We start from the raw sequence: 26,846 nt of genomic DNA, 5'->3' as shown, positions 1-26,846 counted from the left end.
ATATACACCCATGCTTGGATCTGTCAGAACTGTATGAACCCTTGTATGGACATCTTGTGTTAAGGCTATTACTAGTATATGGATGCCTACTAGAACACTTCACATAATATAGTTTAAGAGACTAGTTTTTGAGGTAATTACCCAGAGGTAAGAATAACAGACAAACAAAGATCAGCTATTTCTCTAAAGACCACTGCAGGACTAAGGCACCAAAGACAAAATGAATGAGTCCAACCACTTGCAACAAAGCCTGTAAGAGAAGTATCAATAATTTTAGCATTACAGCAATAGAGTGCTAAATGGCATGAATGCTGAGTAAATTGCTTAAACAAAAACAATGTTACAATGTACATGTCTAGACATACATAAAAACAAAATTTAATCCATCCCTCCCACCTCACCCAATTAACTATTTCATTTATAGATGTCTAGATGGCAGAACCCAATTCTAAGAAATTCCATCAATCATTTGCGACTGGTACAAAAACAATCTAAACTACATATAAAATAACTTTCAGCTATTTAGAAAATATAATATGCTACAAAACAAAACAAAAAACAGTCTCTCTGAACACTCCATGAATGACATCCATCCTGTAACTTTTCTTATGCAACACTGTTTACCAACACTTCATCATTTCTTCAAAGAAGTTAAAAATAGAAATAAAAAGCACCAAACAGGCTCATCCACTAAAATACCTCATAACCTACAAAAACAAGACATTTGCAGCTGATCTATACTGAAATTTTAGGAATTCAACATGCCTGGGGCAGTTAGAATCTGTAGATATAAACCCTTCCAAGGTGCAAATGCCTAGTCAACTGTCAAATTCACCTTCTTATAAAATCATCAATTTGGCTTTTGGTGGAGTTCACCTTCACATCAAGGTGTGATTGTCTTTATTTCTTCCTATTGTGTTTTGAGTTGAGAGAACAGATCCGAGTATACACATCAATAAAATGACAGGGTGAGAACGAATGGTGAGTTCCGAGCACGCCAGAGTAGATAGGATGAGATACCAATGTGAAAGACATAAGGAAAAAGAGAGAGAACTGCCTTCAAGACAGTCTGAGAAATAAAAGAACAGGAGCCAAGGGGAAGAGAAATACTACAGGAGATACAAAGGGTCAAGATGAAAAATTAGAAAGATCACAAGGATTCCTTCTCTCTCTTTTTACGGTTCTCTGAGGACAAACCTCATTAGGTAAGCGGATCACAATAAGAAAGGAAACACTAACCTTAGAGCAATAAGAACAAGAAGAAAGAAATGGCCTCCTGGGGGTCCTTGGTGGTCTAGATTCTATACTGTGGGCAAAGGCCCCAAGTATAAGTAGTGTAGAAAAATAGATTACTGAATATAACAAAAACCATAGAAAGCATTCAATTGTAAAAAAGCACGAGAGAATCATGAAGACCTTTAAAAGATCTCCAATGATGAAATAAATACAAAGAAAGGCTATCTTTTTTTTTTCGTGAACTGATACAATTAACTACAAAGAAAACTTATGATAATGAAATGTTGCTTCAACTGTACCCTACCAAAGAAAACATGGAATATATGACCTAATCCGCTACCAAAGAAATAGCTGCATGGGACCACACCTTTCTCAGACTCATGTCGTCTCTCATTTGGCTAACCATTTAATAATACACATTTAAAGCTATATCACACTGTTACTACCAGAAGGTCTCAAGCCCACTCACTGGCATCTCTTTTAACAAAGCGTTGCACGACTAGTTGGTAGTCCGAAGCCTGATTACCATTATCAGAGAAAATATAACCAAGTGAGGAAAATAGGCCTGCAAAAAAGTATCAAGAATAATTGTAAGCACAAAAGGAGGGTATTCAACGAGATAGTTACAAGGTTTCTATGATAAATACCTTCAAGTGTTGCAGCTGACATGCCACTCAAATGAACTCCTTCCATCTCAGCCGCTGCCCTAATTGCCTGGAAAAGCATAATCAAAGGAAAATATGACAATCTGCAAATGAAATGTGAAAGAAATTCAATACACAAAACTGAAATATATCATTTCTTACACAGTTTAAGAACAAACAAAACTGAAACATGTCATCTCTCTGATAGTCAAGTACTGGAATCTTTTGTACCTTTGCAGCACAATCTTGCAAGATCGGGAAGCATTGTTGAGTAACACCAGCTACCTGAAGCTCCCTCAAGGCCTTATCACCAGTCCAACTGCAAAGACAAGTATGCTAGTAACCCCAAATAGTAGCCACATAGAGGAACTGAATAGGCCACAAAAGCTGAAGGGTATACGATTCCAAAGAAACTTCTAACAATTGATGGTAAGAGCTGTCTTTTAAAGTGCACAACAAAATCTATTTTTTCTTTTATAGTAGAAAAAATTATTACTCCACTTGTATGTGGCTCATCAGCATGTATCTAGTAAATATTTTATTTGTGAGTGAAATACTGACAAACTGTCCAAGCCTGTGGTCATCCATTAATAAAACACTTAGCAATATAATCATACAAGAAAAAAACCTCAGGATACCAACCTTGCACGAAAGATTCGACACGATGCCAAAGCGTTAAGTCCTTGATGTATGGTTTCATGGAATTTTAGAGTTGAATTAATGAAGAGAAACATCAATACTCCTAAGGAAGGCAGGCGAAACAATTTTGCAGGGTTCAGTGTTTTAAAACCCAAAACAGTGGGTGGAACCAGTCACCAGCTGAATCAAGCCGGCTCAGCCAGTTTCGGTCTGGCTCTCCAGTTCTCTAGGAAAATTTTCTACACAAAACAAAAGTAATAAAAAAATTTGGTGGGAACCGAGCAAGTCCGTGATGCCTTTAGACCTAGACAAGTACCCCACCATACTGGCCCAGGCAGTTTCAAGCCCCCTCACCTATTTTTAAAACCATGAGTGGGGCTTTTTATGAGGGTTCTTTTTCCTTTGGATCTTCACTTCTTTTAAAATCCGAAAATCCATTGCCACATGACTGTTGTCTTGCTGTAAACTTTGCAACCCAGCATGGCTTCGTCAAAAGAGATCTGAGACATCAAATTCAGGGCAAAATGGGTCATGGTAACTTAGGTTTTCTCACTTTTATTGAAGGTTGATTCAAAAAGCTTGTAATGCACAATAGTTCGCCATTGCCACCTGTATAGGCTTATTCTTATTTTGTTGTCGGAACTCTCAAGTCATTTCTAGATTCAAACAGGGCCTCTGCCATATTGATTAGATTGACCTACCCTGGTCAATCACCCAAAGAAGCTGTAAATCTAAACAAATGCTTCGTCTCTATTTCCTCCCAAGATTGTATTGGCATTTTCCTATATATTGTGCTCAAGTCAGCTACTTGACCTCTCTAAAATTCTCACAAGTAGATGGCTTAAAATCATTTATCATGAGAAACATAAGCCTCAACTATTATGGTCTATACTCACTCCAAGGGAAATATTACATAGGGGTAGGGGCCCAAATCCCCACTGACCCACTTTTAATTACCCAACAAAAAATTAGGGGCAACAATGACCAAAAATTTAAATGTATACATCTTGCAATTGAGAAACATGTGCCTAATTACTGAAGAAAAACCTCGCCTAATTATTGAAGAAAAACCTCTATAGGCCACAAGAATGAGAAAGCCCCCAACTAGAAAGACCTTCAACAGAATACAAATGGCAAGGACACCAGGTGAAAGAGGCCTTTTAATGTTAGATACTTGGATGAACGATGACCCAAGTGATAAATTAAGGGAAAATATCTCCTTACCCCCTAATTTTAACTTCTCTATCTCTTTAGACCCAAGGATGAAAAATATTACTTGGAAGCAAAGGACCTCCATTTTTCTATCTTGCAACCCCCTGAAACCTTTTTTTGATGAATTTTTTACCCCAATAAAAATCAAAATGACATCCTGTCTTGCAAAAGCTTCATTTGTGGGTTTTTTTAGAGAGAGAGGGAATGATCTCTCATCCTTGGGTCGCTCTCTCTCTACCCACCTCTCACCCCCCCCAACCCATCTCGAATTCAAGCCAAGACACCTTAGAGTCTCACATTTTTGGGGTTGGCAAACCTTCCTCTCTCATCAAGGAGAGAGATCCACCACCCATCTGACCAGACTCCATAGAAGTGCTCAAGAGAATCATTTCTCTCTCTTCTTGTTCTTCTCTCTAACATCTTGAGGAGAGAGAAGCACCCACAACCCACTCGTGAAAGAAGTTCTTCCTCTTCTCTCTCACCACATTGAGAGAGAAGAATTACCCACAATCCCAACATGTAAGAAGCACCTCTCTTATGAGGAGAGAAAGGAGAGAGAGGAGAGAGAGAGACTGAATCAGGTAAAATATGGGTGGGTGGGCAATTGCGATTCATGGTGGCGTAGGGATCGACCCGAGCTTGCCGCTGCAGTGCCAAGAAGAGGCCTGCCAAGCCCTTCTCTCCGCTCTCCATCTCGGCATCTCTGCCCTCCGCTCTGCCTCCTCCGCCGTCGATGTCGTAGAATTAGTGGTCAGGGAACTCGAATTAAACCCCCTGTTCAATTCAGGTCGTGGATCGGCTCTGACAGCGCAAGGAACGGTGGAGATGGATGCTAGCATTATGGATGGCTCTACGAGGAAGTGTGGCGTTGTATCGGGGATCTCCACTGTTAAAAATCCGATCTCTCTTGCCCGCCTGGTCATGGACAAATCACCCCATGCCTATCTTGCTTTTGATGGAGCTGAAGCCTTTGCAAGACAGCATGGTACAGAGATTGTGGACACAATTTTTTTCATTACAGAGGAGAATGTTATCAGATTAAAGAAAGAAGCACCTCTCTCTCACCCAAGTTGATGAGAGAGAAGAAATATCTGCAACCCCACCATGAGAGAAAATCTTCTCTCTCTACCATGTTGGTGAGAGAGAAGAAAAACCCACCACCCAATAATGACAGAAAAGCTTTTCTCGTGAAGATAAAGCGACAGCGAGAGATCATTCTCCCTCTCTCTCTAAAAAAACCCACAAACGAAGCTTGCAAGATAGTATGCCATTTTAATTTTTATTGGGGTAAAAAATTCATCAAAAAAGGGATTCAGGGGGTTGCAAGATAGGAAAAATGGAAGTCTTTTGCTTCCAATTAATATTTTTCATCCTTAGGTCCAAAGAGATAGAGAAGTTAAAATTAGGGGGTAAGGAGATATTTTCCCATAAATTAATGGGCATGATGATGACATTCATAGGCTTTAAAAAGCAATAAGTGACATTGCTAATTAGTTGGGTATGGGAGTTAACGTGAAAATATTGAGCTAGTGCATGGCTTGATTTTGAATGAAAGTAAAATATACAGGAAATTCATTTTCTCGTTTGTATCACAAAATACCAAATCTCGATCAGAACTGAATATGAAACCAAAACTATTAACTTCTGACATACAAAAATCTCCCAATCAAGGTTCTAAGAACTCATCCTTCACTACATGATAAAACTGTAGATAGTCACTAATCTATCATATCGATATTTAGTAGATACAATATTCATAAATAATAACATAACTATCGCCTTAAATAAAAGCCAACTCGAGTCTACTTAATGAAGAAAAAATAAAAATCAGCACAAGATCAGTCGTCTAACAGACATAGCCGAGTCACTCATAGCCTTGGCTGTGTCTGTCAAATAAACTTATTATAGAAGAATGGGAATCAACAAAACTTGGTCAAATCCCTCGGCCATTGTACCAGACTCAGCAAAGTAACTTTCCAGATTCCCAGATGATGTAAGGCGAGTTTTCAAACGTTCAGCATAAGATACAAAAAACAAGGGTGGAGAGAGCAAAGATGATAACATTAATAAATAAATTTCACAAGGGAAAGCCACCAGAAGCAAGAAAATTCGAGAAGATTTTGTAAGAGAATTCCCCAACTTTATGGGGTATTTTAGGTTTAAACTTTGTAGTCGATTTACAGAATTGGATTCTTAATTTGTACAGAAGATTTAAGGTTTAGATTTTTTGGGAGGTTGATTGTAAATTATAATGGAGATGCATGGGACTAATGAGAAATTTCGATAGGGTATTTAGGGTTGGTTTTTCCCGGATATTTACCAGCATGGTTATGTAATTTTATGGGACAGTTAGGTTAATTGGCAAATAAATGAAAACTAAAGAACTGGGTTTTAATATTTCACGTAATGCATCATAAAGAACTGACTAGTTAATATGCCGGCAACATGGTGAAAGCCATACATGTAGAACCTGTGTGCTGAACCCCTGGAGAAAGGTTACTAAATTAGCCCCAGCGAAAGTTGCTTCAGTCAAAGTTCGGGTACAGAGGTGGGGCCAACATGCACTGATCAAGATCCGTATATGAAAATGCAACATAAACATTTCTAAACGGCTGGCACCCTTGTCTGTCTAGTATCCAGAATCCAGCCAATGATCAACATTAACACAAACTAGTTGGTATAACACCAATAAAATGGGAAGGTTAGTTACAACCAATATGCTCAGAATCACCTCCATTTGCCTACCTCCAACCAAAAAGAAAAGGGTTAAAAAACAAACTGACATATTATTACTCAGAAATTTAACTTGGACAAGGCATCCTTTTATTGACCAAGAGTCTTAATTAAGAACTACTGCATACAGATAAGGCAACGGCAAGGGTCATTGGTACGTTGTTCATGATTTTACTTACCATGAGTAGTGGTGCTCAAATTCATGTTTCTCCAAGTTAGATTTCCTCTCAATAATCCAAGTGATCAATCCCTGCAAAATTTAGAATTTCTCACCGCGTTGAATCGAACATTTGTAAAAGAAATAGACTGAAATTCTAATAAAGCACTATTATACCTGAACCATGTCAAACAAAGGCTGATAAATAGATGCAACACCTTCAATTATGATCAACTGTTCTAACTCCTTCAGCAAGGCTAGAGTAAGGAATAACAACACCACCACATCAGTTCCAGTAGAAACAAGTCATCTCATCAATGTTGGAAAAACCGGGCAATCTAACCGCTAACCGCCCAATTGACCGGTTCCGGTTTTGAGCGGTTTTGGTGATCGACCGGTATTTTAAAAAAAAAACATTCAAAAAAATATATATAAATTCCCAAAAATAAGGAATTTGGTTTGTAATGCATTTTTTAATATTCTTTACATTATGGTAAAGATTAAAATTTGTTTTGGTCATTAATACTCACTTTATTTCAAAAATCCATTGTTAAAATCCATTTTTTTCATTAATTTTCAATTTTATTTGAATGTGTCTTGTTTTAATCATTCTTTATATGCTTTTCATATTATAGTAGATTTTCTTTTTGTCCTTTTTATTTTTTCAACACTTTTTTGACCTCCCGGGACTTGTCCGGTTAGAACGGTTGAATCAGCCGGTTTACCAGTTAGGCCAGTTAAACCGCTTCCGGACCCATATCCAATTAACCGTTCCGGTTTGATTTTGCGAACACTGCATCTCATAAACATTAGCACACCACCAACAAGTTGAATATCTTGTAAACTTACTGTCTAGAATCTCTTCTTCAACATCCAGACTACCAGCCTCCCGAGCCATATCCTCTATGTTGCTGCCACATACAATAAAGTTAGCCAATATCCAAAATACATAAAAAAATTTATGATGACACTATTAATGAGGTCATCAACTAATTGATGGCATTCTAGAACAAATGATGACAGTCGTACTAGTCCAATAAGTTAGCAAAAAGAAAATGAAAATAACACTCGATATTTCAAGACTCAGCCCAGTCAACTTGGACTCGACTGAGTTACTCAGCCTCAACATTGTGCTAGGGCGAGGTGTACAACCTCGGTACAACTCATATACGGAATAAAAGGGTATACAGAATTAAAGGGGGGTTCATCTCTCTCTCTCTCTCTCTCTCTCTCTCTCTCTCTCTCTCTCTCTCTTTCTCTCTCATAAATGGGGGCCACCACCACCCTTTCATCTCTCCCTCTCGCTCTCGCTCTCTATTCGGCTAACTAGATAATCGCTCGCTCTCTCTCAAAGGGGGGTGATTTCTGCTCCCTTTCCATACCTCTCTCTCCCTACCTCTCTCTTTCTCTCTCTCTTTGTCCCTCTTTCTTTCTCCTTCTGGCTCTCCCTCTCTCTTTCTCTCTCCAAAAGGGGGCAAGCTTCTGTCATCTCTCTACTGGGGAGAGAGAGAGAGAGAGAGAGAAATAAGTGAGATAAAGAGGGACTTTGAGAAATAGAGAGAGAGAGAGAGAGATCTGTGAGATAGAGATCTGTGACAGAGAGACAAAGAGAGAGCAGTGAGAGAGGAAGAGAAATCAAAGACAGAGATGTGTGTGAGAGAGAGAGAGAGAAGTCAAATAGAGAGAGAGAGAGATTGAGAGAAAAAGAGAACTGAAAGAGAGAGAGAGATCTGTGAGGTGGAGACAGAGGGAATGACGTGCCCAAACCCTTTGGCCACATGCCCAGGGCCCTCTCATTCTTTTAGGCACATGGCCAAGCACCCTCCCTCTCTCTTTCATTTTGCTTTTTTTTTTTTTGCTTTTTTGCGATGGTCTTTACTCGGGGGAGGCCACTCGGGCTCACCCGCGAACTATCATATTTTGTTTCACTGAGCAGCAAACAGAATAGCCAAACTTCTATAAAATATACAAGTACAATTGCATTGAGGTTATGATTTTCTATAAAAGATTTCTCCATCAACTTCTTGATCATAATTACATAAGCCACTATATAGATCAGAAACTTCTGAAAATCAACTGGGATTGAGAGAACCAAATCTATCTTACAGAAAGCATGGGACACTACTTCGACAATAAGGAAAATTAGAAAGAACGACCAACATTCCATTTATTATAGAGATAATGGACAATAGTTATTTAGTTTCTTAAGCAAGAGTTCCACCCTTGGGAAGAACCATCAACTCAGCGATCAAGAATTGAAAAAATTCGAAGATTGCTGAAGGGGAGAATTGAGGTTCTACAGAAATAGAGCCAAGAAGATCAGGAAGGAGCCCAGTGATACAAGTTAGTAGAAAGAAAATAGAGTCAAAAGGTTTGCAAATCTGCCCTTGGCACCCAATGGGTCAAATCTGGATGGACTCCAATGCAAAGAACATGAAAAAATGGTATACGGAATTTCACTGTGACACTTGGGGAGTGATCGTAAAAGCTTGAAAGATCTCTTCAAGTATCACAACACTTTGCATGACAAAGGTCTGTGATGTCAAAAACTTCCTAAAGAGTTTCATAAGCTCGTAAAATGACAAATAAGAATAACATAAGCAGACATTTTATTAGGAAAAAGATTTTCTAGCAAAAACAAAATAACTAGATTTATGTCTTTTAAACCCGGAACTTTATGAAGCATAACCAAATTTTCCAAATCACACTCCTGATGATTGATTAAAAGTACACAATGATTTCCCTTTAGCACACATAATACAGTTGTCTTGCACTGAAAAATCAGGAGGAAGTGAAATTAGAAATGCTTGCAAATGCTTTAGGCAAAAATGCATTAAGTACATCCCATTAGCATAATGACCAGCCTATTGTTGCCCCTAAGGAGAATTGGTAATTCAATTTTTTGCCACACGAGGTAAAGTCTTGTTAAATATCATATGCTAACAGAACCAAGAAAATTTTTTACCCTACATTTATCATTCTGAATTCTGCAAAATGCAAGATATCATAAAATGACCCCCCCCTTCCCCCCCCCAAAAAAAAAAAAAAAGCCAGATGTTCATTTATGCATAAACAAAAAGCGCAGAAAAAGTAGGTGCTCATTTGTGCCACAATGCCATAAACTAGCAAGAATAGTCAACATTATGATCTAAGCATATGAAGGAAGTTCAGCAAGGCATACTGAGCTTCGTCAAGAATCACGATAGATCCCTTAAGATCAATTTCCATCGCTCTCCGGATGATTGGATTTAAGATATAGCTGTATGGAGAAAATACTATTTGAGCATTCCCTACCATGGTACGAGCTGCGAAATATGAACAACCTACAAGAAAACAAGAGCCTTGTAAGGTTTTCATTAGTGAGGTGCAGTCCAACATTTATGGCAAATTAAGGTCATACCTTTTTGTTTTTTACCAAGTTTGACCAAATCCTCGATATCGTGCACCTCAAGAGAGCCACCTTTCTGAAGAGAAGGATCAGCAAGAACTCCTTTTACATTTCTGTCAATTCAAAACTTGTCACTACTTGTGGCAAGGAAGAGAAGAAAATCCAAATTACTTAATTTTTTCATACTACTATCATACTCACCTGAACTCAGAACATGCAACCTCGGATTTCTTTATGAGCAATTTACTGGAATCACAAAGAAAATAAACCTTCTTAAGCCACAACTTAAAAAAAAAAATACAAACAAATGTATCTAACAAGGAACAAGTTTTCCATGGGTTATAGTCTTGGGAATGTACCACTCCTCATCAACATTTTCCTTTTGACAGATATATTTGTTGGTGCAATAATGTTTCCTCGATGCCTGGAAATATAAACTTGTAAATGCAACACTTACAACAAAAACATCGAAATAGATAAATTCAACAAAAAATAGCAATGTGAATTAAAGAACAATTGCAACTGGTATCTCCCTGCAAAAAGAACATCCATGTGGCAACCCAGTCGTCAACTAAGTTGAAAGAAAAGCCACAAGCAGATACACACAGAGCATTAGGCAGAATTAGTATTTGAAACAAGAATAAACAGCTTGACAAAATGGCATTCGCTTCAGATAAGGGACAATTACGAACAACCAAGGGACTGCTATATGCATTTCCACGTGACCAAATAAAACAGATGGAAAATACATGATGTAATAAAAGGGGCATAGTTTCCCAACGCAATTGCCAAGTGGTAATTTTGTTACACAATATACATTAATGTGCGAGGTTCCAAAAAGTCGGATATGGCTGCTTACGTGGCTGGACGGTCGCCTAACCAGGCAACTAGAAACCAAGGCAGTCCCCCCCCCCACCTCGTTTTTTGTTTTGTTTTGGGGGGGGGGGGATACTGAAATAGACTGGAAATGGGGTTATTTTAAAATATTTTATAGTCAGCCTTAAATTATATCTTCATTCTCGAGGTGCAAAGCAAGGGAGAAAAAAAAAAGAGGGGAGAGAGAGAGAGGAAAGAGAGGAGAGGTTTTTGCAATGTTAATGTCCGCTATGGTTTTTCTTACAGTTTATCTGCCCTAATTCCTGCTGTTTTTGCAACCCCTTCTATCATTTGTGCAAGGGAGGAAAACGAGGAGTGACAGAGGAAGTGAAGAGAGAGAGAGAGAAGAGACTTTCTGCAAAGTTGATGGCAGTTAGGGTTTTGTTCTCGAGATAGTTTATCTCTTCATCTTCTTCTTCTTACCTTTTCTTTTTTACTTTGTTTGAAGGGGGGCTTGCGTACTCTTTCTTAGGACTTCACAATTTTACTTAAGGGGGGCTTACATACTCTTTTTTGGGACTTAGCATATTTTTAAAGGGGCCTTACATACTCTTTTTTAGGACTTAGCATCTTTTTAAAGGGGGCTTATGCCTTAAACTATTTTCGTTCTAAAGCAGATGGCACTAGGCAGCACCTTAGCCTGCCTAGGCAGTCACCTAGAGCAAAAGGCGGATGTCTTGGGTGCCCACCTAAGCCCCCTCATTTGGTGGCCTGCCTAGAGCGCCTAGGCGTCTAGGCCGCTGAATTTTTTAACTCTGTCAACATGCATCAACAAATTGTATGACTGATTCAATGCAATACATTATTCAAATGGCTAGATAACTCTTTTCTTATGCAAGGTAAATTATCTATGTGACATGTATAAACTGCTTTACTTCTGAGAAACACTTAGAAGTCACTATTCTATCCATAGGAAACAGTTGTTGGAAACAGGTTTTCAATCATGTAAAACCTGCTTTATGTATGTTTCCCTGAATATAAAAAGAAGATACCATGTAATTCTGCCATGTCTATCGGATAAACAAGGCCACTTTGCCATGTAGTAAAGAACCAACTATTTGGTTTACAGCAAAAGGATAAACCACTAAAATCATAAAGGAGAAAGTTGCTATGAATTTTCTTCTGGTGATGCTTATGCTCTCTGTATACAAAATATACAATGTGTATGGAGCTCATAAAAAGATCAATAACAAAAAAACAAAAAAACAAAAAAAGCAAAGAATAACACACTGAAAAAACATAAACATACCAAAACCACCATTGGAACCCTGTATGATGTTTTCCGATACTCACTAATCACTTGGCTAATCTGAGAATGCGTCCTCCTTCAAGCAAGACATGGTAGTCAGCATGCAAACATCACCCATGAAATACATTCTTGTTAAAACCAAGTTAATACCTACGAGGCAAAGATAATAGTTGGTATCTTTTGGTTTTTCTCTGCCCCATTACTGGTACCAGTTGACGCCTGCTCTAAGTTCCCTGTCACTGAATACCCAGTTAAAACCATAATAATTTGTAATCCTGATTATCCAAAAAAAAAGGAAGAGAACAAATCCCATGCACGGGCAAATGAAAAATGTAAAGGATAATTCATTATGTGTGCCATACTTAAGAAAAAAATAGATTAACATAGAGAGGTAATCCAACAGACAGTACCTATCGACTTGGAATTTCTGAAGAAGAGGTAATGATTTCTAGGTAACTTTTTTGCAAAATTACGCAAAAAACTGAATCAGTGACTACAAACAGAATGTGTGATGTCATGTGATTTCACTTAATTATTTATGTTGAAGGTGTCTTGATTTCACGCCTCAGAACATACAAGTAAAGGAGAGATTAACTAAGTGTCGGGACAGTTGCCCAAATTCATGCAAAAACTGCATGGATATCCCACCCCATTTAAAAAATGCAGAGCCCAATTCCTGGATTGTGAAAAGAGCACGGAATTCTCCTGAGCAGTCGCCGAATACCAGACATGATATCTCGCATGGGACACAACATTAAAATGATAAATTATGATTAATGGTTCAGAATAACAGCAATAACTACAAAATGCTTTTACTAAGCAGAGTTAAACGAAATAAGTAAACATGTATTCTATAAACGCATCAGTAAACAATTTGCTCAGCATATGTCCATCGCCTTTAGGACTAACTAAAATAACTAAAAATGTCTGAGAAAGATGAAGAGTTGGAAGTTGTCCTCACATACAAAAGGTGAAACTGTGACCCAAATTGTGTAAGAGAGGAAGGGCATCAGATAAATGGAGGCTTAAAAGCCTGAGGGGGGTGAGTTATGAGATGAGTAGATAGTTCAGAATCTCCCTCTCCCAAATAGAAAAACTGCGATTTAAAGATATGGATGGAGAGAGAGATGGGAAAATTTAACAAACGGACGAATGGTCCGATCTTACTGACCTGGTGGATCCGGTTCAGGAATAAAACCCCCACCATTAAGAAATGGATTTTCATCTCCTCCACTTTCACCTGAACCAGAAGCATCTGTTCTTCTTGGCGGATCAAAAGAAGGGCGAGAATCCGCAAATTTTGATCCACATTTCTTCAGTTTTAACTCGTTTTGCCATGCGAGAGAAGCACAGAGGAGAGATAGAGACTTTCCAGTACCAGTGGGAGATTCTAAGAGAGCCTGGCAGTGGCCATGACGATGAGCTCGGTCTAAAGTTGCGATCACCTTGCTCATGAAAGCGAGCTGAGGGCCATAGGGTTTATATGGAAAGGACACTGGTACTCCGCCTATTTGGTAGACGGGAGACTGCTGTGAAGCTTTTGCTGGGCTTGAAGAAGCCATTAATGGAGCTGGGGCCTTGAGTGAAGAAGTTGCAGGAAATTACTGTTAATGGAGATCCATGTTAGGGTTTTTTGAAACGCTATTTGCGGTTTGCGGTCTGTCGTCGCGCAAAACAGCGGGAAAATTTGAGAAGGGGACTCCGCCTTGCTTGATGCGCCATGATTTAAATTTGGTTTAACGGGGAAGGGGAATTTGTGGTCATAACTCCTAAGTGTCATCACCGTCCAATTAATATTTTAACGGTCAAAAGAGAGTGTGCATGACATGACCAAGGTAGTAGATAAATTCTCTACGGATCAATCACGGTACATGAACTCACTGGACGCCTATACACACTTCTAACTAAATTTATGTGATCATGAGTAATGGTTTACTTGCAGCATGGATATGGAGACCGGATAGGTCACTTTGTTGGAGCAATCTATATCATCAACTTGGTAAAGTTGGAGAATAATGGTATATCGAACAACTAAAATATCGGCAATAAAGAAAAAATTGGGTAAAAAATATAGATCGCCAAAAAATAAAGTAAATTATATAATCGTGAATATTTCAGATTTGGTTCAAAAAAAATATAGTAAAAATTTTGGATATAAAAATATGATATAATACAGGATTATGATTTGTAGTTATTGTATAAAAATATTAAAGTTGTTAAACAATAATTTTAAGGTCATGCTTAGTGTCGTTAAAGTATTACTTGACAAAATTTTGTCTAAACTTTGAATACATCCAACATCAATGCTCAGTATGTTGTCACAAAAAAACACAAAATATATCATAGATTTATTTTGGAGCATAAAATAAAACAACAACAGCAGTAGTAAACACGATAACTACATTAGTAAATAACAAGAACTACTAACCAAGGTATAGGATTATTGATCGAATAAAAAATAAAAAAAGACCCGAGTTATAGAATTGTAGTGCTTAAGCAAATTCGAATCTCACGTTGAATTATTGGCTACCTAAATATTTAATATCACTGAATCTCTCTTGCTATTTAAAGAAAAAAATGAGTTCCCATTGGGTCACTCTTCTTCTAATGCTACCTATTATTTTAAGATATAATATTGTTTTGATATCTTAATTTTTAGGAAATATATTTGCTTGTATTTTTTTTTTTATACACTTTTTTCAAGGAAAATTGGTGAAAATTTTGATGGAATTTTTTGTTAAATCAATATTCTTGATTTACTCTCGCTAAAGATATGTTTATCTTTAAACCAAAATTCAATAATATTAAGTTAATAAACAAATAAAAATATATGAATTTTTAAATTTTCAAATAAATAATATGGATTCATACCGGTTCCATTAAAAATACATTGTTTTTTAATATATTTTGAAAACTCAATGTTCTTAACAAATTTTAAGAAACTATATATTTTTAGAAAATAAATCATGTTTTGAAATGTATACTTGCTAACTATGATGTGAATTGGGTATTTCTCAGCCACCCACCGTCCAATGGTGATTAAAATAACAATCACCACTGTCGAACGGCATATCATGGATATGCAACAACATGATTGCTATCCATGGACATGACCAAAGCCCTGGTGTTCCGGCAGTTAAACCCTTGATGGCATGTCATGGCTCTGCAACCCAACACAGGCCTTTTATGGGGGATGAAGGGAGTTTCCCACTTATTGCAGAACACCCTCCATCAATTTTGATGGAAGGGTGACCTTCCAAAAATCAACACATTTCAACTTTGATAAAATGGCTTGGAAGGGCATGGAATGCCACACTTCCAAAATCTCCCTATTATCAAATGCAGAAGTGGGAGGTTCAATTGCCACTTCCAAAATCTCCGGTCATCCCCAAGGTTTTGTTCATTAGTTCCCTTTTCATTTGTGGCATGTTATGGCTCTGCAACCTAAAACACCAAGGGCATATTTGACGCAGGCCTTTTATGGGGGATAAAGGGAATTTCCCACTTCTTGCAAAGACCACCCCTCCGTCAAATTTGTCGGAAGGGTGGCCTTCCAAAAATCAACACACTTAAATTTTGATAAAATGGCTTTTGGAAAGCGTGGAGTGCCACACTTCCAAAATATCCCTGTTATCAAATTCAATTGCCACTTCCAAAATCTCATAAAACACGCCCCAAGGTTTTGTTCATTCGTGCCCTTTTCATTTATGAGGCTAATAAAACCTTTGCGACTTCATTATCACTCATACGACATTTATGTTTGAGTAGATTTTGAAAAAAAGTAAACTGGCCCATCTCACTAACATCTTAAAAAAAACCAACTCTTAAAGTTATTTGAAAAAAACAGGTAGGAGCGTGTCTTCCCTTGTTGAATTACCCCAAAAAAAAAAAAATATGAATCAAAGGAAACATTTATAGAAAATACGAGTCAAAAGAAACATTTATGTCTCCAATATAATTCTCAAGTTGCTAACGACCACAACCATGCAACCCGATACATAAATACATATGCAGGTGTCAATCGTATATAATTTTTTGTAAAATAAACGTAGGGATTTATAGCTTTATTGAAGGTAGGACACTTGATAGAGTAGAATGATAGATAATGATTTGTATAGGCGACCCAAAATAATTAAAAAAAAAACTATCATGATGATGATATATTTTACACAGATAATTATTTTATATAATAATTATAACTTTTGTTCATGTTTGATACCCAACCCAACCAAAGGGGTTAGGTCTAGGCCCACGCCACCTCCACATCTAACCCCAATCGCACCCGTTTACATTTCTCATTTGAAATTCGTCACTCGAACTTAGAGGTAGAGGCTAAGGTTCGTTCATGTATCTGCCAAGACTATTGTTAAATTTTCAAGATCCGTTGTGTTACACGCACATGTAAGAGAGAAGACTTGGAATATAATTAGGGGCTAGTGTTGGCAATGGGCCTTGCCCCGAGTCAATATAGGGGCTTGTTTGAACTCGGCAGAACCCGGATTGGACTAAAAGGACCTTGGCTCTAGCCTGGTCGAGCTTGTGCCAAGTCATGCCTAATAGATTCACAAACAAAAAAAAAAAAAACATAGGACTTTGTTGGACTAAGTTGGTTTCTACCTCAACCAAGCCCAAGCCTAGCCCTTGAGCCATGATGCCAAACTCCAACTTTGTGGCAGCCCCAAAGTTCTAAGTGCCAACCATGTCCATTGCCCAACAAGGCCATGGGCGGGGTGGTACGACTCTAAATATAGTGGGGTTTGGGCTACAAACTATGGCCCGAGGTCCAGGCTAGGGCCAACGCGGCCTGACCATTTTTTCCTTGTGTTTTTCTTTTGATTTTTTTTCATTTGTTTTGAGCCCGGGTCAGCCCTATAGGGACAAGGTTGGGTCATGGTTGGCCCGCCCTGTTGCCACCCCTACCAACAGAATTGCCGCATCTGTGCCCGCGCCCGCGCCCGCGCCCGCGTCCCCCATGGGCCAGGTTTGTCCCAGCCATGAACTGCCGCCTCCCAGTATCACCTTTCATCTTTAGGGACGGGACTATACTGTAGTTGCATATCATAGAGGCACACGATCGTATCGTACTCTTTTTTCTTCACCTAAAGGAGAGCTCCTCAACTGCGGTGGCGACAATCAAGGAGGAGGCGTTCTAAACTGGTCCATCCCACTCTCTAATGGGGTTTGGAAGCAGAGGAAACTTAGGGCTTTTGTTGCTGTTAAAATTACCTGTTCACCATTGCAGGTACTTCTCAACGACCTTACCATCAATTTTTTCTTATCCTCAAATTTCAGAATCAAACACATCAGGAAACTACTTTAGGGCTAGGGTCTCAGAACAGTTAGTGTTAGAAGAACTGTCGCTTCTACTCTCTGAAAATTCTGAAAACTCTGATATTGATAAAAATGCAAACAATGATTCTATACAAAATAGGGTTTCGGGGTGGGAGAAGTTCAGAATAGGTGTAGAAACAAGGATTGTGGGATCAGATACAGAGAACTTGGTTAAAAATGGTGGTTTCCTCTCTGAGGATGATAAATTGCGTGGCGTTTTCATACAAAAACTCAAAGGAAAAGCTTCTATCGAAGCTGCACTTTCCTCTACGAAAGTCAATGTCACATCAGATGTTGTTTACAGAGTTTTGAATAAGGGGAATTTAGGTGGAGAGGCCATGGTCACTTTCTTTTCATGGGCAATAACACAACCTAGTTGCCCCAAGGACCTGCAAAATTACAATATTCTACTTAGATCACTGGGTAGAAGGAAATATTTTGATCATATGGAGAGGGTTTTGCACCATATGAACAAAGAAGGCCCAAAACCTAGCCTTGAGACTATGTTAATTGTGATGGGAAGCTATTCTAGGGCGCATCGAGTATCCAAAGCAATTCAGTATTTTGAAAATTTGGAGGAGTTTGGTTTACCCTCTGATACTGGTGCTTTCAATGTGTTCCTTCAGAGTTTATCTGAAAGAGGGCATGTAAGAGTGGCAACTTCTCTTCTACACACATTTGAAGGCAAGATTCCCTTCGATACCACAACATATACTATACTTATCGGTGGGTGGTCCAGATTGGGTCGAATAAGTGAAACCGAGAAAATTTGGGCTGCAATGCTTTCTAATGGATTTCAACCTGATTGTTCTACTTTTAATTATTTGCTTGAAGGTTTGGGTAGGGCGGGGAGAATTGATAATGCCATAGCGGTCTTTGAGAGCATGGGAGAAAAAGGTTGTCCCCCAAATACCTCTAGCTACAATGCAATGATATGTAATTTTATTTCTTGTGGTGCCTTAAATGAATGTGTAAAATACTATGCTACTATGTCTGAAAAACATTGTGCACCAGATATTGTTACTTATACCAAAATGATTGGAGCTTTTATAAAGGTTTGTAGAGTTGCTGATGCCTTAGAAATGTTTGATTCCATGTTGGGAAGAGGGGTAATTCCCAGCACTGGAACATTAACATCTTTCATTGAACCATTATGCAAATTTGGTCCACCTCATGCTGCCTTGGAAATTTATAGGAAGGCAAAAAAGGTGGGTTGCAAGTTCTCAGTTAAAGCATATAAATTGTTGCTTGGCCGATTAGCTAGGTTTGGGAAATGTGGAACTGTGTTGAGAGTTTGGGATGACATGAGGACAGATGGGCATTCTTCTGACAAAGAGGTTTATGAGTGTGTTATTGATGGATTTTGTAATATAGGTCAGCTGGACAATGCAGTGCTCGCTTTGGAGGAGGCACTGAGCTTAGGGTTTTGCCCCAACAAAGTCATATACAGCAAGCTCAACTGCAAGTTGTTGGATGCAAGTAAAGTTGAGTTGGCCTACAAGCTTTATGTGAAGATAAAAGAAGCACGTAGAAATGAACTTTCCAGGAAGTATTGGTTTGCAAATGGTTGGCATTTCTGAGAAGGAAGACTCCTTTCACGGGTATTATTCCATATATCTATACTAAGTTAGGCATGCTCATGAATAATTTACAGATTATAAAGTCTAAAGCACAAGCACGCTAATTTCTCACAAAGGTCATTCTTTTTGTATTTTGATGGTGGTTATTTGATTTTGAAACCTGGGGTTTCTAGATGGTGAGCACTGTGACACAGTGCTATAAGTTAAAAAAGCACAAACTTTTAAGTGTATATTTACCTGTAAACACTATTGTATATATGTTTGTTGATGTCAATGATATGGCTTCAAAAATATAACTGTAGTTTTAGAGGGAAAAAATTCAAGAAACTTGTCCATTATCAGTTCTAAAGATCAATTTACTAAGCATGATTAAATAGCCTGAAATAGATTCATCATTAAGTTATAGGATGTTAATCCAGAAATTGTATAGCACTCACAGTCTGCATTGCTATGTGTTCGGCCCTTTTGCATATACTCGTGGATCATTGACACAATAAAATAAAAGAAATAAATAATATGCCGTTGTACCATTATGGGCAAAAACGAGGAGGGTTCATATTTGTTAGGCAATTTCGTGTGATCACACAATGAGTAAATCATCAAAACAATGTCATGCAAAGGGGAACATCCATCTTTTCTGTTGGCAAACTTGTAGGCATTGGCCGTGCTATGGTTGCATGACTAGTCTCCACTCAGGTGCCTCTTGGAGTGCCTTGCCCATGCTTTGGTAGCTCAGTGACTGTATGCGATACTTTATTTATATATATTTTTCAGTTATTTGTTTTCATTAATATCTGTTTTTCAATTCTATGCAATAAAAAGCAAGTTTGCTAGTTTGTATAAATTAGTTACCCAGTTCTATGTGTCATGGTGTGTATATTTTCCTCTCTATCTTTTAGCTTTTATAGTTTATAACCCTCATGTTGACCAGCATGGAAATGATATTTTGGTGCTCTCTCATCTTTCAAAAAATTAAGCGCTTTTTCGCATATATTAATGTCAACAATTTGTAACTCTTTGTATGCTGCCTATTATTTCATGTTCTTTGTTCATCTTCTTTTGATGCCAAATATGTTGACTATTTGCTAATTCTCTCGGACATCTATGATCTCATTTCATTGTAAAGATGTTATCTAATAGATCCTTAAGAAATTGGTGCTGAATGGTGAAACAAATGGTGTTAATCTGAGATGTTTATGCAGGCGTTTTCTGCTAATTGATATGTAATTCAGTGGGTGAATCTCCATATTACAAAGGGTTTGACCAATCAACACCTATACCATGTCTGAAAAACCTATTTCTTCAAGAAAGTATACCTATATTCATGATGAAGATGACACAGGCTTCCAATCAATTGACTCTCACCATATTATGGTTCCGAAGAGTCGCTCAAGGCAATTCCTGTTATATTCTTCCTTCCTTGTTTTAATGGCACATGTTTGCAGCTTACTCTTAGGGAAGGTATGTGTTTTAAAACTGAGATGCTAGTCTGATGCATGCTTTCTGTTGAAATGCTCGCTCTTTCTATATTCTCCTTGTAGTTACCAGTTGCTAACAATGTTATTATGCAAATAGCAGGAAGAGTGGAGAATTGTATTTCCTTGGAACTCTCTCACTTTTGTCATCCTTGCTGCGGCATTGCATTTGAGATCCATAGAAAAAGGTGCCATATGGTTAAGCTTATTTATTATCCTTAAATTACTCTTGCAATTCTTCTGCCTATTATTCTTTTTCTTTTTCCCTGTTTTCCCATTGGATGTTTAGTGATGTGTAAAAAAGGAGTAAACTTAAATGAAATGCTTGAAAAAACATAGAGTAAACTTAGATACAATTCAGATTAAATTCACGACGAGATCATGAAAGCCAAAGTTCTTGATCATTCTTTAGTGATCCTTCCCCTGTCTAGAGAATCTGCCTCCAACAGAGTATACTTCTGTTTGATGGTGACTAAGGAAGAATCTAATGGATGTTATATACGTCAACACTCCCCGAGCCTTTTTGCAGTCCATATATGATGGTCCAACGTGATGGTTTCTCCACTTTAACAGCATATGTGCTTGAAGTATTTATAAATATGCCATACATTTACAGTAATGTTTTTTTGTTTTCCTGATAATTGGTTATGTGATACATGAAGCCGAATATTTCTTTGGCTTCTGCACGAACATTAGTTAATCCCGCTGCTAACTCCTTACATTTGTCTATTATGATTTAAGTGGTGTTGGTTCCCCATGTGTTACGGGGATTTGACAGAAATTGTTTTATTCTTGATGGGTGTGTCGACGTGTTTCTTCAAAGAGGTGTAGAATCAATATGCCAAGAAGTTGGAATGCTTTTACTGCAAAAACTAACTGTTTAGTTATTCTGGCGAACTTTTGTGCTCAATGTTATTTCCCATCCCTTTTCATGAGGTTCTGGTTTCTTACCCATCTTTTTCCTGCATATAATATTTTGTTTATTTAAGGTATATATTATGAACTATTCTGGAAGAATTTTTCTCTCTTCTCGTGTGGCTCGGGGTAGGAGAGCTGTATTGCTACGAGTTCTCATAGCATAATGTTGTTCTGTCCTTATTACGTGTGACCTGGTGTGATGATTGTATGGTGCAGAGTCTGTTTTGATCATGCCAACGTTTGGGGTACAACTTGAAACACACTATAGAAGGTAATTTAACTGTTTTGTGAGAGGGAGCTGTTTCCTTTGTGTTGGATTAATGTGGCATTGTCTAATAATTTTGCGAGATGTGAAACCATTTCCAATCCTATTCTATCAGTTGATTTACGTATTTTAAAAGTAATTTGTTGAAGAAGAACAGAGTCATATTTTCATGAATGCATTTCATGTGCAATAGTTGTTAATAATTGTGCCTGTTTTAGAGTTTGATGTCACATTAATGGACTCAGAAGTTATGGTATGTTCAATTTTAAAAAACTATGTTTTATTGCAAATCCTTCTTGCCTTTTGGAGAGCCAAAAAACTATATGTAAAACTATCATTTAGATTTTTTGTGATTTGTACTAACTGTTTGGAGTTATTGCTTTTATTTTATGCCCTTTATATAAAACAAAATGAATGTTTTATCCATTGACCAAAATAAAACTGAAACTATTTAAAACTTACATATTAACTTTGTAGAAACTATGTGCTCTTTGTAGTGGGAGAATATGCCGGCGCTTCATTCCCATTAGCAAGATCTTGAAACCTGTGTTAAATGAATGTGTAACACCCACCACTTGTTACTGGAGCTTGGTTTTGATTTTACGTGGGGATAAAGAACTCACATTGGTTTTCCAGGTGAATTTTGATGCTTTTTGACCATTAATGTTGTTATTTGTTGATGCAATGCTTTTTTTGGGGCTTCTCAAGAAAAGATTTATGCGAATTCTGCTTATCGAGGAAAGACATTTTTGCAGGAATTACAGCCACCTCTAGAAATGTTGGTCTCTGTGTGGAAAGCCTTGTGCACAGCAGTTGATGGTGACACAACCACAGACTGCGGTATGGAAGTTGATTTCCGGGCTTCCATATTATAATGTGTCAACAGCCATTACTGTAAGTTAGCAGTTTGCCTATTGCTGTCTTGGTTGATGTAACTCAGTAAGGCTCCACATTGAGTCAACCTGGATCTTAGGCAACTCGACTCAGAGGCTCAAAATGGAAATTTTATAACTTCCGAGGTTGGAAAGAATGCTAGCCAGCGCCTAAGTGCTAGGTGGGTGCCCAGGTCTTGAGTTGCCTCAGACAGACATGTATGCATATATTTGAAGCTCAAATTCAATTATATGGATGTATATGTATTGTTTTTTTGTAGGGTTTGTCTAGAGTTAACAACCCCTCAAAATACAAAGATTAGTGTTAGAATGAGTTATGATGGGCGTATTTATTAAAAAATCATTACTTTTTGTTTACAAATTATTTTAATAGGGAGCTTTTTGTTTGAGTAAATATTTTAATAGGCAGTTTAATCATTAAGTAATGACAAATTTGAAATTTTCACAAAAGTACAATGGTATTTTGGAAGGGAAAATGGTTTGATAGGGCTGCAGCCCTATTAAAATAACTAAATCCTTACTTCATAACTCATTGAAATTGCCAGTCAAGTAGTGGAAAACCTTTACATTGATCATCTCGACTTGAACATTGTGGTGGTGAAAACAGATTAGGATTTCAAGCTCTAAAAATAGTGTATATAGTAAGTTATCTAGACCGTGCATTTTGTTTTAAAATAAGTGTTCACATGTCCGCAAGATTTGTACATATTTTGAGTTTCAAATTTTATTGGCGGTGTTGAAAGTTGATTTTAGAGCCATCATAAAGATTTCCATTGCCAAGAGTACTTTCCGGACGAGAATTTGAGGTGAGGCTTTATTTTGTTTTTATAAAACTTGGGTCCTATAGAAACCTCATCCTTTTGAAAGTTAGTACCCTAAAACTTTATTACAGAGTGCCCTTGTGTTTTAGTAAAAATTTCAACTTTATCCCCTATAAAAATGACAAAAATACCCCGAGTTTTTTTAGTGATATTTACATAAACACTCATAGTTGACGGGCAAGATATACAAAAAGTAATTCTTTTTTTAAAAAAAAAACCACATAGTTAGTAAATTCACCTTTTACATCTCAATCTAACATTAACTTTTATAATTTGAAGGATTTTGAATTGTAGATTATCCCTTTTCTATATTTATGAATTTCTATGTACTCTTAACCAAGTATATATGCATTTACACTGAAAGATGCCTTGAATTCAATTGAACCACATTCCAGATTTGCAATAAATCAAAAGATATAATGATTGATATTCTTGATTCCATAAAACACTAAAATATTCATAAAGATTAAAGATCAAGTACGCAAATACAAACAAGACCACAACCACATGTCCATAATCCAGTTTTCATAGACTCCAATCTCCATTGTCCGTACAAACTCATAATGGCTAAATCCAAAGTTCAAACTCACAATTAAGTGAGAAATGAGAGTCATAAAAGTAGAATTTTTCAATAGATTAAAAGAAATCTAATAGGAATTAAGATTTCAATGATCATCATATTCAAACTACGAAGTTTTGGATGACTGTGAATCGTCGAAATCATCCTAAAATACCCCCTTATAACTTCTCTTGGCCTGTTGGCCTTTCCTGCTCTTGGGCATGGGTGAGATCTGTGCTTCTGCCTAGGCAGCACCCAGCCGGCTTAGGTGGGCACCCAGGGCTAGCCTGCCTGAAAAGGCCCGCCTGTCCTTAGGTGGTGCAGCCCCCCCTGTCACCTAGATGGGTCGGGGCTGCCACCTAGGTGGAAAGGCTGGCTGTTTCTTGTGTCCATAATAATTTTGTTTCCAAAAGAGAAGAAAGTTCCACTTCTATGCTGGTAGGAGAAGAGCTTAAGAGGTTCAACTTGAGCAGGAATTCGGTATATATACAAAGCATCCTAAATTATGTAGGGAAAGAGTGTAAGAGGGAGTGTCAAGGCTATAAACAGGGAAAGTGCCTACTGTTTTAGATTATTTGGGTTTAGTCAACATCATGGTGTAAACAAACCACCATCCATACAAGAGTGAAACCGGAAGAGAAAGCAATTCTTACTTGTTCATTGGGCTTTGAATGCAATCCAGTACTTCTAGGGGTGTAAAGGGAGATGGTGGATTCCTTATTCTTCGAATAGGTGATTAAAGATTCCTTGCTATAAATAGGGAAAGCCTAGGTTATTGAGGTTTAGTCAATATCTTGGTGTAAAGGGAAAGTGTCAAGGCTATAAATAGGGAAAGTGCCTACTGTATTAGATTGTTGGGGTTTAGTCAACATCATGGTGTAAAGGGAGAAGACGGATTCCTTTTTTGAAGAATAGGTGATGTTCTAATAATGTAGTAATCTTCTTTCCTTGGTTAACAGATCTTTTATTTAAGAAAATAGAATGTTTTCACTTGAGTTATAGCGATTTTGGTAAATTGGCTTAAGTTGAAGGGGAACTAAGCTCAGTCTTATGTTGATTTGGCTGGACCTTGGTTGGTCTGTTACATAAACAGAGTAAAAACAACTTGTGACTTGGTTTGTTGCTCAGATATTTGATATGGATTAGTTTGAGTTGTTCACTAAATTAGACTTCTATCAGCTAACTTTGACAATCTTCTTATAGTTCCAAGAATTTGGTGGTTCTTTGAGAAATCTGGTGCTGTGGATGCAGATGGAATTCTGGGTGATAAACACTTCGCTACCAGAACAGCAGTATCAGATTCTGCTGGCTAAAGATCAGAAAGGAAAGTGCCCCTGATCTATTGGGTGATTGTTCTACCACCATTATACTGGTTTTGATAATAAAATAGGATAGTTGGCAGTCTAAAGCAACAATACCTAACAGGTAAAATTCTTAGCATCGCCCGTTTTAGTTATTAGGGCACAGTGCATAATTTGCTTTTTAGTTTGAAATGAATTTTCGCATGGGAAAAGTGTAACCTGATGTGAAAAATTGAATAAGATTATCAATTAAATCTAGCATTCTGTCTGTAGATAATAATTTAGATCACTCTATGAACACTTGAGTGCTAACTATTAATGCCTCTGATTCCTGGACGTCCTTCTGCTTAATTTATTCACAGAAATGACGAGGCGGTACTTGTGCTGAAGTGCAAAAGCAAGTAATGGAGACAGGCTCTCCGCATGGAACTTAATATTTGAATCATTACTGTTATAGAATTGGGGGGGGGATGGGGTGGGGGGGTTACTACATTTAATTTTTTATTGGTGACCAAAATAGGATACCTGCTGATGTTGAGATTTAGCCAATTGTGTATGGCTAAATAACATAATAGGCCTGGCGCTCCATTGGCGATATTAACTTCGCGTGTTGAGTGAGGTCGCGGACTACTGTTTTAAACCTTTATGCCATTACAAATCCCAATTCTATAGTTTCCTGCAATCTAAAAATTTGGTTTGTAATGAGCATTCGTCAGCGCGTTGGTCCGAGCCTTACCTACGCTAAGGCCCTGTACTTGTGGATTGGACTATAAACTATTAATGTTATTTTCAGTGTTTTAAAACTTGGCAATTTCCCATCTAGATTGCCAATGCGGATGGGAATCAAGTCTGAACCCATATAGGTCCTCTCCTAATTCCCACTAAAATCCTTTTTTTTTTATTTTAAAGGTTATATAATATTTTATTAAGTCCTTTCTTTATCTCCACTATATAAATCTCTTTTTTATTTAATTTCTAATATTTTCTTGGATCATTGATTTGGATTAGTTTAGATCTGATCCGAATCACCGATCCCGTATCGGATCGTAGGTGAACGATCTGCCCCATAGATCGTGGTTTTGAAACACTGGGTCTTTCAGTCACAAGTATTGATTATTCATACCCATACCCTGTATGATCGAATGCTCTATGGAAGGTGGGTCTTTCAGGTCACAAGTATTCATTTTTCATGCCTACCCTCTATGATCCAATGCTCTTCGGTTGGTGAATGTTTCCTGGGGGGATGGTGATTCTCAATTGGAGACATTATTTTCCCAAATCCATTAGCAGTATGAGCGGTACACGTTTTGAGACATTAAAGTCATTTCTATCGAGAGATGAAAGTTTTTACCTTAACGGAGAAGATTTTCGAGTCTCAGAAAATTACCTTCCCATGGTTTACCTGCAATATTTACTACGATAAAGCTTTTCATGAGGAGGATTTTCCGGATCTCTTGAAACAAAGCTCAAAATGGCTGAAACTAGGAAGAAAACTTCCAGCCGCAAAATTCACGTTGTAATTCACCAAGTTATAGAAATACAAACACCGTTTTACTCCAAAATTCTGGA

The 26,846-nt window shown here is 37.6% G+C and overlaps 3 protein-coding genes across 68 annotated transcripts in view; 2 read left to right on the top strand and 1 right to left on the bottom strand.

The window, feature by feature from the left end:
* LOC18445527 (RAD3-like DNA-binding helicase protein) overlaps positions 1-13,861 on the bottom strand; it is a 30,672-nt gene extending 16,811 nt beyond the window's left edge. For 19 of the 33 annotated variants that reach the window (XR_016041157.1, XR_016041151.1, XR_016041152.1 and 16 more), the window contains exons 1-14: positions 13,306-13,855; positions 12,289-12,373; positions 12,135-12,210; positions 10,369-10,433; positions 10,211-10,255; positions 10,022-10,122; positions 9,803-9,944; positions 7,471-7,532; positions 6,799-6,878; positions 6,644-6,714; positions 2,112-2,199; positions 1,884-1,950; positions 1,706-1,801; positions 142-250 (exon numbers count right to left, since the gene is read on the bottom strand). Coding sequence is in view for 17 of the 33 variants with exons in the window: in XM_088847455.1 (XP_088703581.1) it covers positions 142-250; positions 1,706-1,801; positions 1,884-1,950; positions 2,112-2,199; positions 6,644-6,714; positions 6,799-6,878; positions 7,471-7,532; positions 9,803-9,944; positions 10,022-10,122; positions 10,211-10,255; positions 10,369-10,433; positions 12,135-12,210; positions 12,289-12,373; positions 13,306-13,696 (1,478 nt within the window). In the remaining 16 variants the exon portion in view is untranslated. Of the gene's footprint in view, positions 1-141; positions 251-1,705; positions 1,802-1,883; positions 1,951-2,111; positions 2,200-2,522; positions 2,749-4,028; positions 4,235-6,643; positions 6,715-6,798; positions 6,879-7,470; positions 7,533-9,802; positions 9,945-10,021; positions 10,123-10,210; positions 10,256-10,368; positions 10,434-12,134; positions 12,211-12,284; positions 12,374-13,305 lie in introns of those variants that run through there. The other 14 variants (XR_016041159.1, XR_016041154.1, XR_016041148.1 and 11 more) reach the window with 6 other exon arrangements.
* Positions 4,320-4,920, top strand: LOC110008224 (putative isoaspartyl peptidase/L-asparaginase 2). The gene has a single exon (XM_088847476.1). The coding sequence runs from the start codon at positions 4,320-4,322 to the stop codon at positions 4,803-4,805; it is 486 nt and encodes a 161-aa protein (XP_088703602.1). The 3' UTR covers positions 4,806-4,920.
* A 3,044-nt stretch (positions 13,862-16,905) lies between the features above and the next one.
* On the top strand, positions 16,906-25,967 carry LOC18445525 (uncharacterized). 34 transcript variants are annotated; one of them, XM_088847446.1, is made up of 9 exons: positions 17,251-17,376; positions 18,840-19,066; positions 20,248-20,506; positions 20,624-20,708; positions 21,655-21,709; positions 22,201-22,339; positions 22,459-22,757; positions 25,228-25,401; positions 25,640-25,967. In XM_088847446.1, exons 3-7 carry the CDS (start codon positions 20,327-20,329, stop codon positions 22,576-22,578), a joined length of 579 nt encoding a protein of 192 aa, XP_088703572.1. In that variant the 5' UTR covers positions 17,251-17,376; positions 18,840-19,066; positions 20,248-20,326; the 3' UTR covers positions 22,579-22,757; positions 25,228-25,401; positions 25,640-25,967. The 34 variants fall into 34 exon arrangements, with proteins under 34 accessions (XP_088703556.1, XP_088703550.1, XP_088703577.1 ...); XM_088847432.1 differs by having other exon boundaries at positions 17,255-17,376; positions 22,459-22,543; XM_088847425.1 differs by having other exon boundaries at positions 17,255-17,376; positions 22,459-22,543; positions 25,180-25,401.
* Positions 25,968-26,846: the final 879 nt, after the last annotated feature.

The sequence above is a fragment of the Amborella trichopoda genome, chromosome 9 (assembly GCF_054954075.1).
Source record: "Amborella trichopoda isolate Santa Cruz 75 chromosome 9, AtrichopodaSantaCruz75HAP2 v2.0, whole genome shotgun sequence".
NCBI lineage: Eukaryota > Viridiplantae > Streptophyta > Magnoliopsida > Amborellales > Amborellaceae > Amborella > Amborella trichopoda.
Note: the sequence above shows the minus strand (reverse complement) of the source record. Positions and strands in the feature narration are given on the sequence as shown.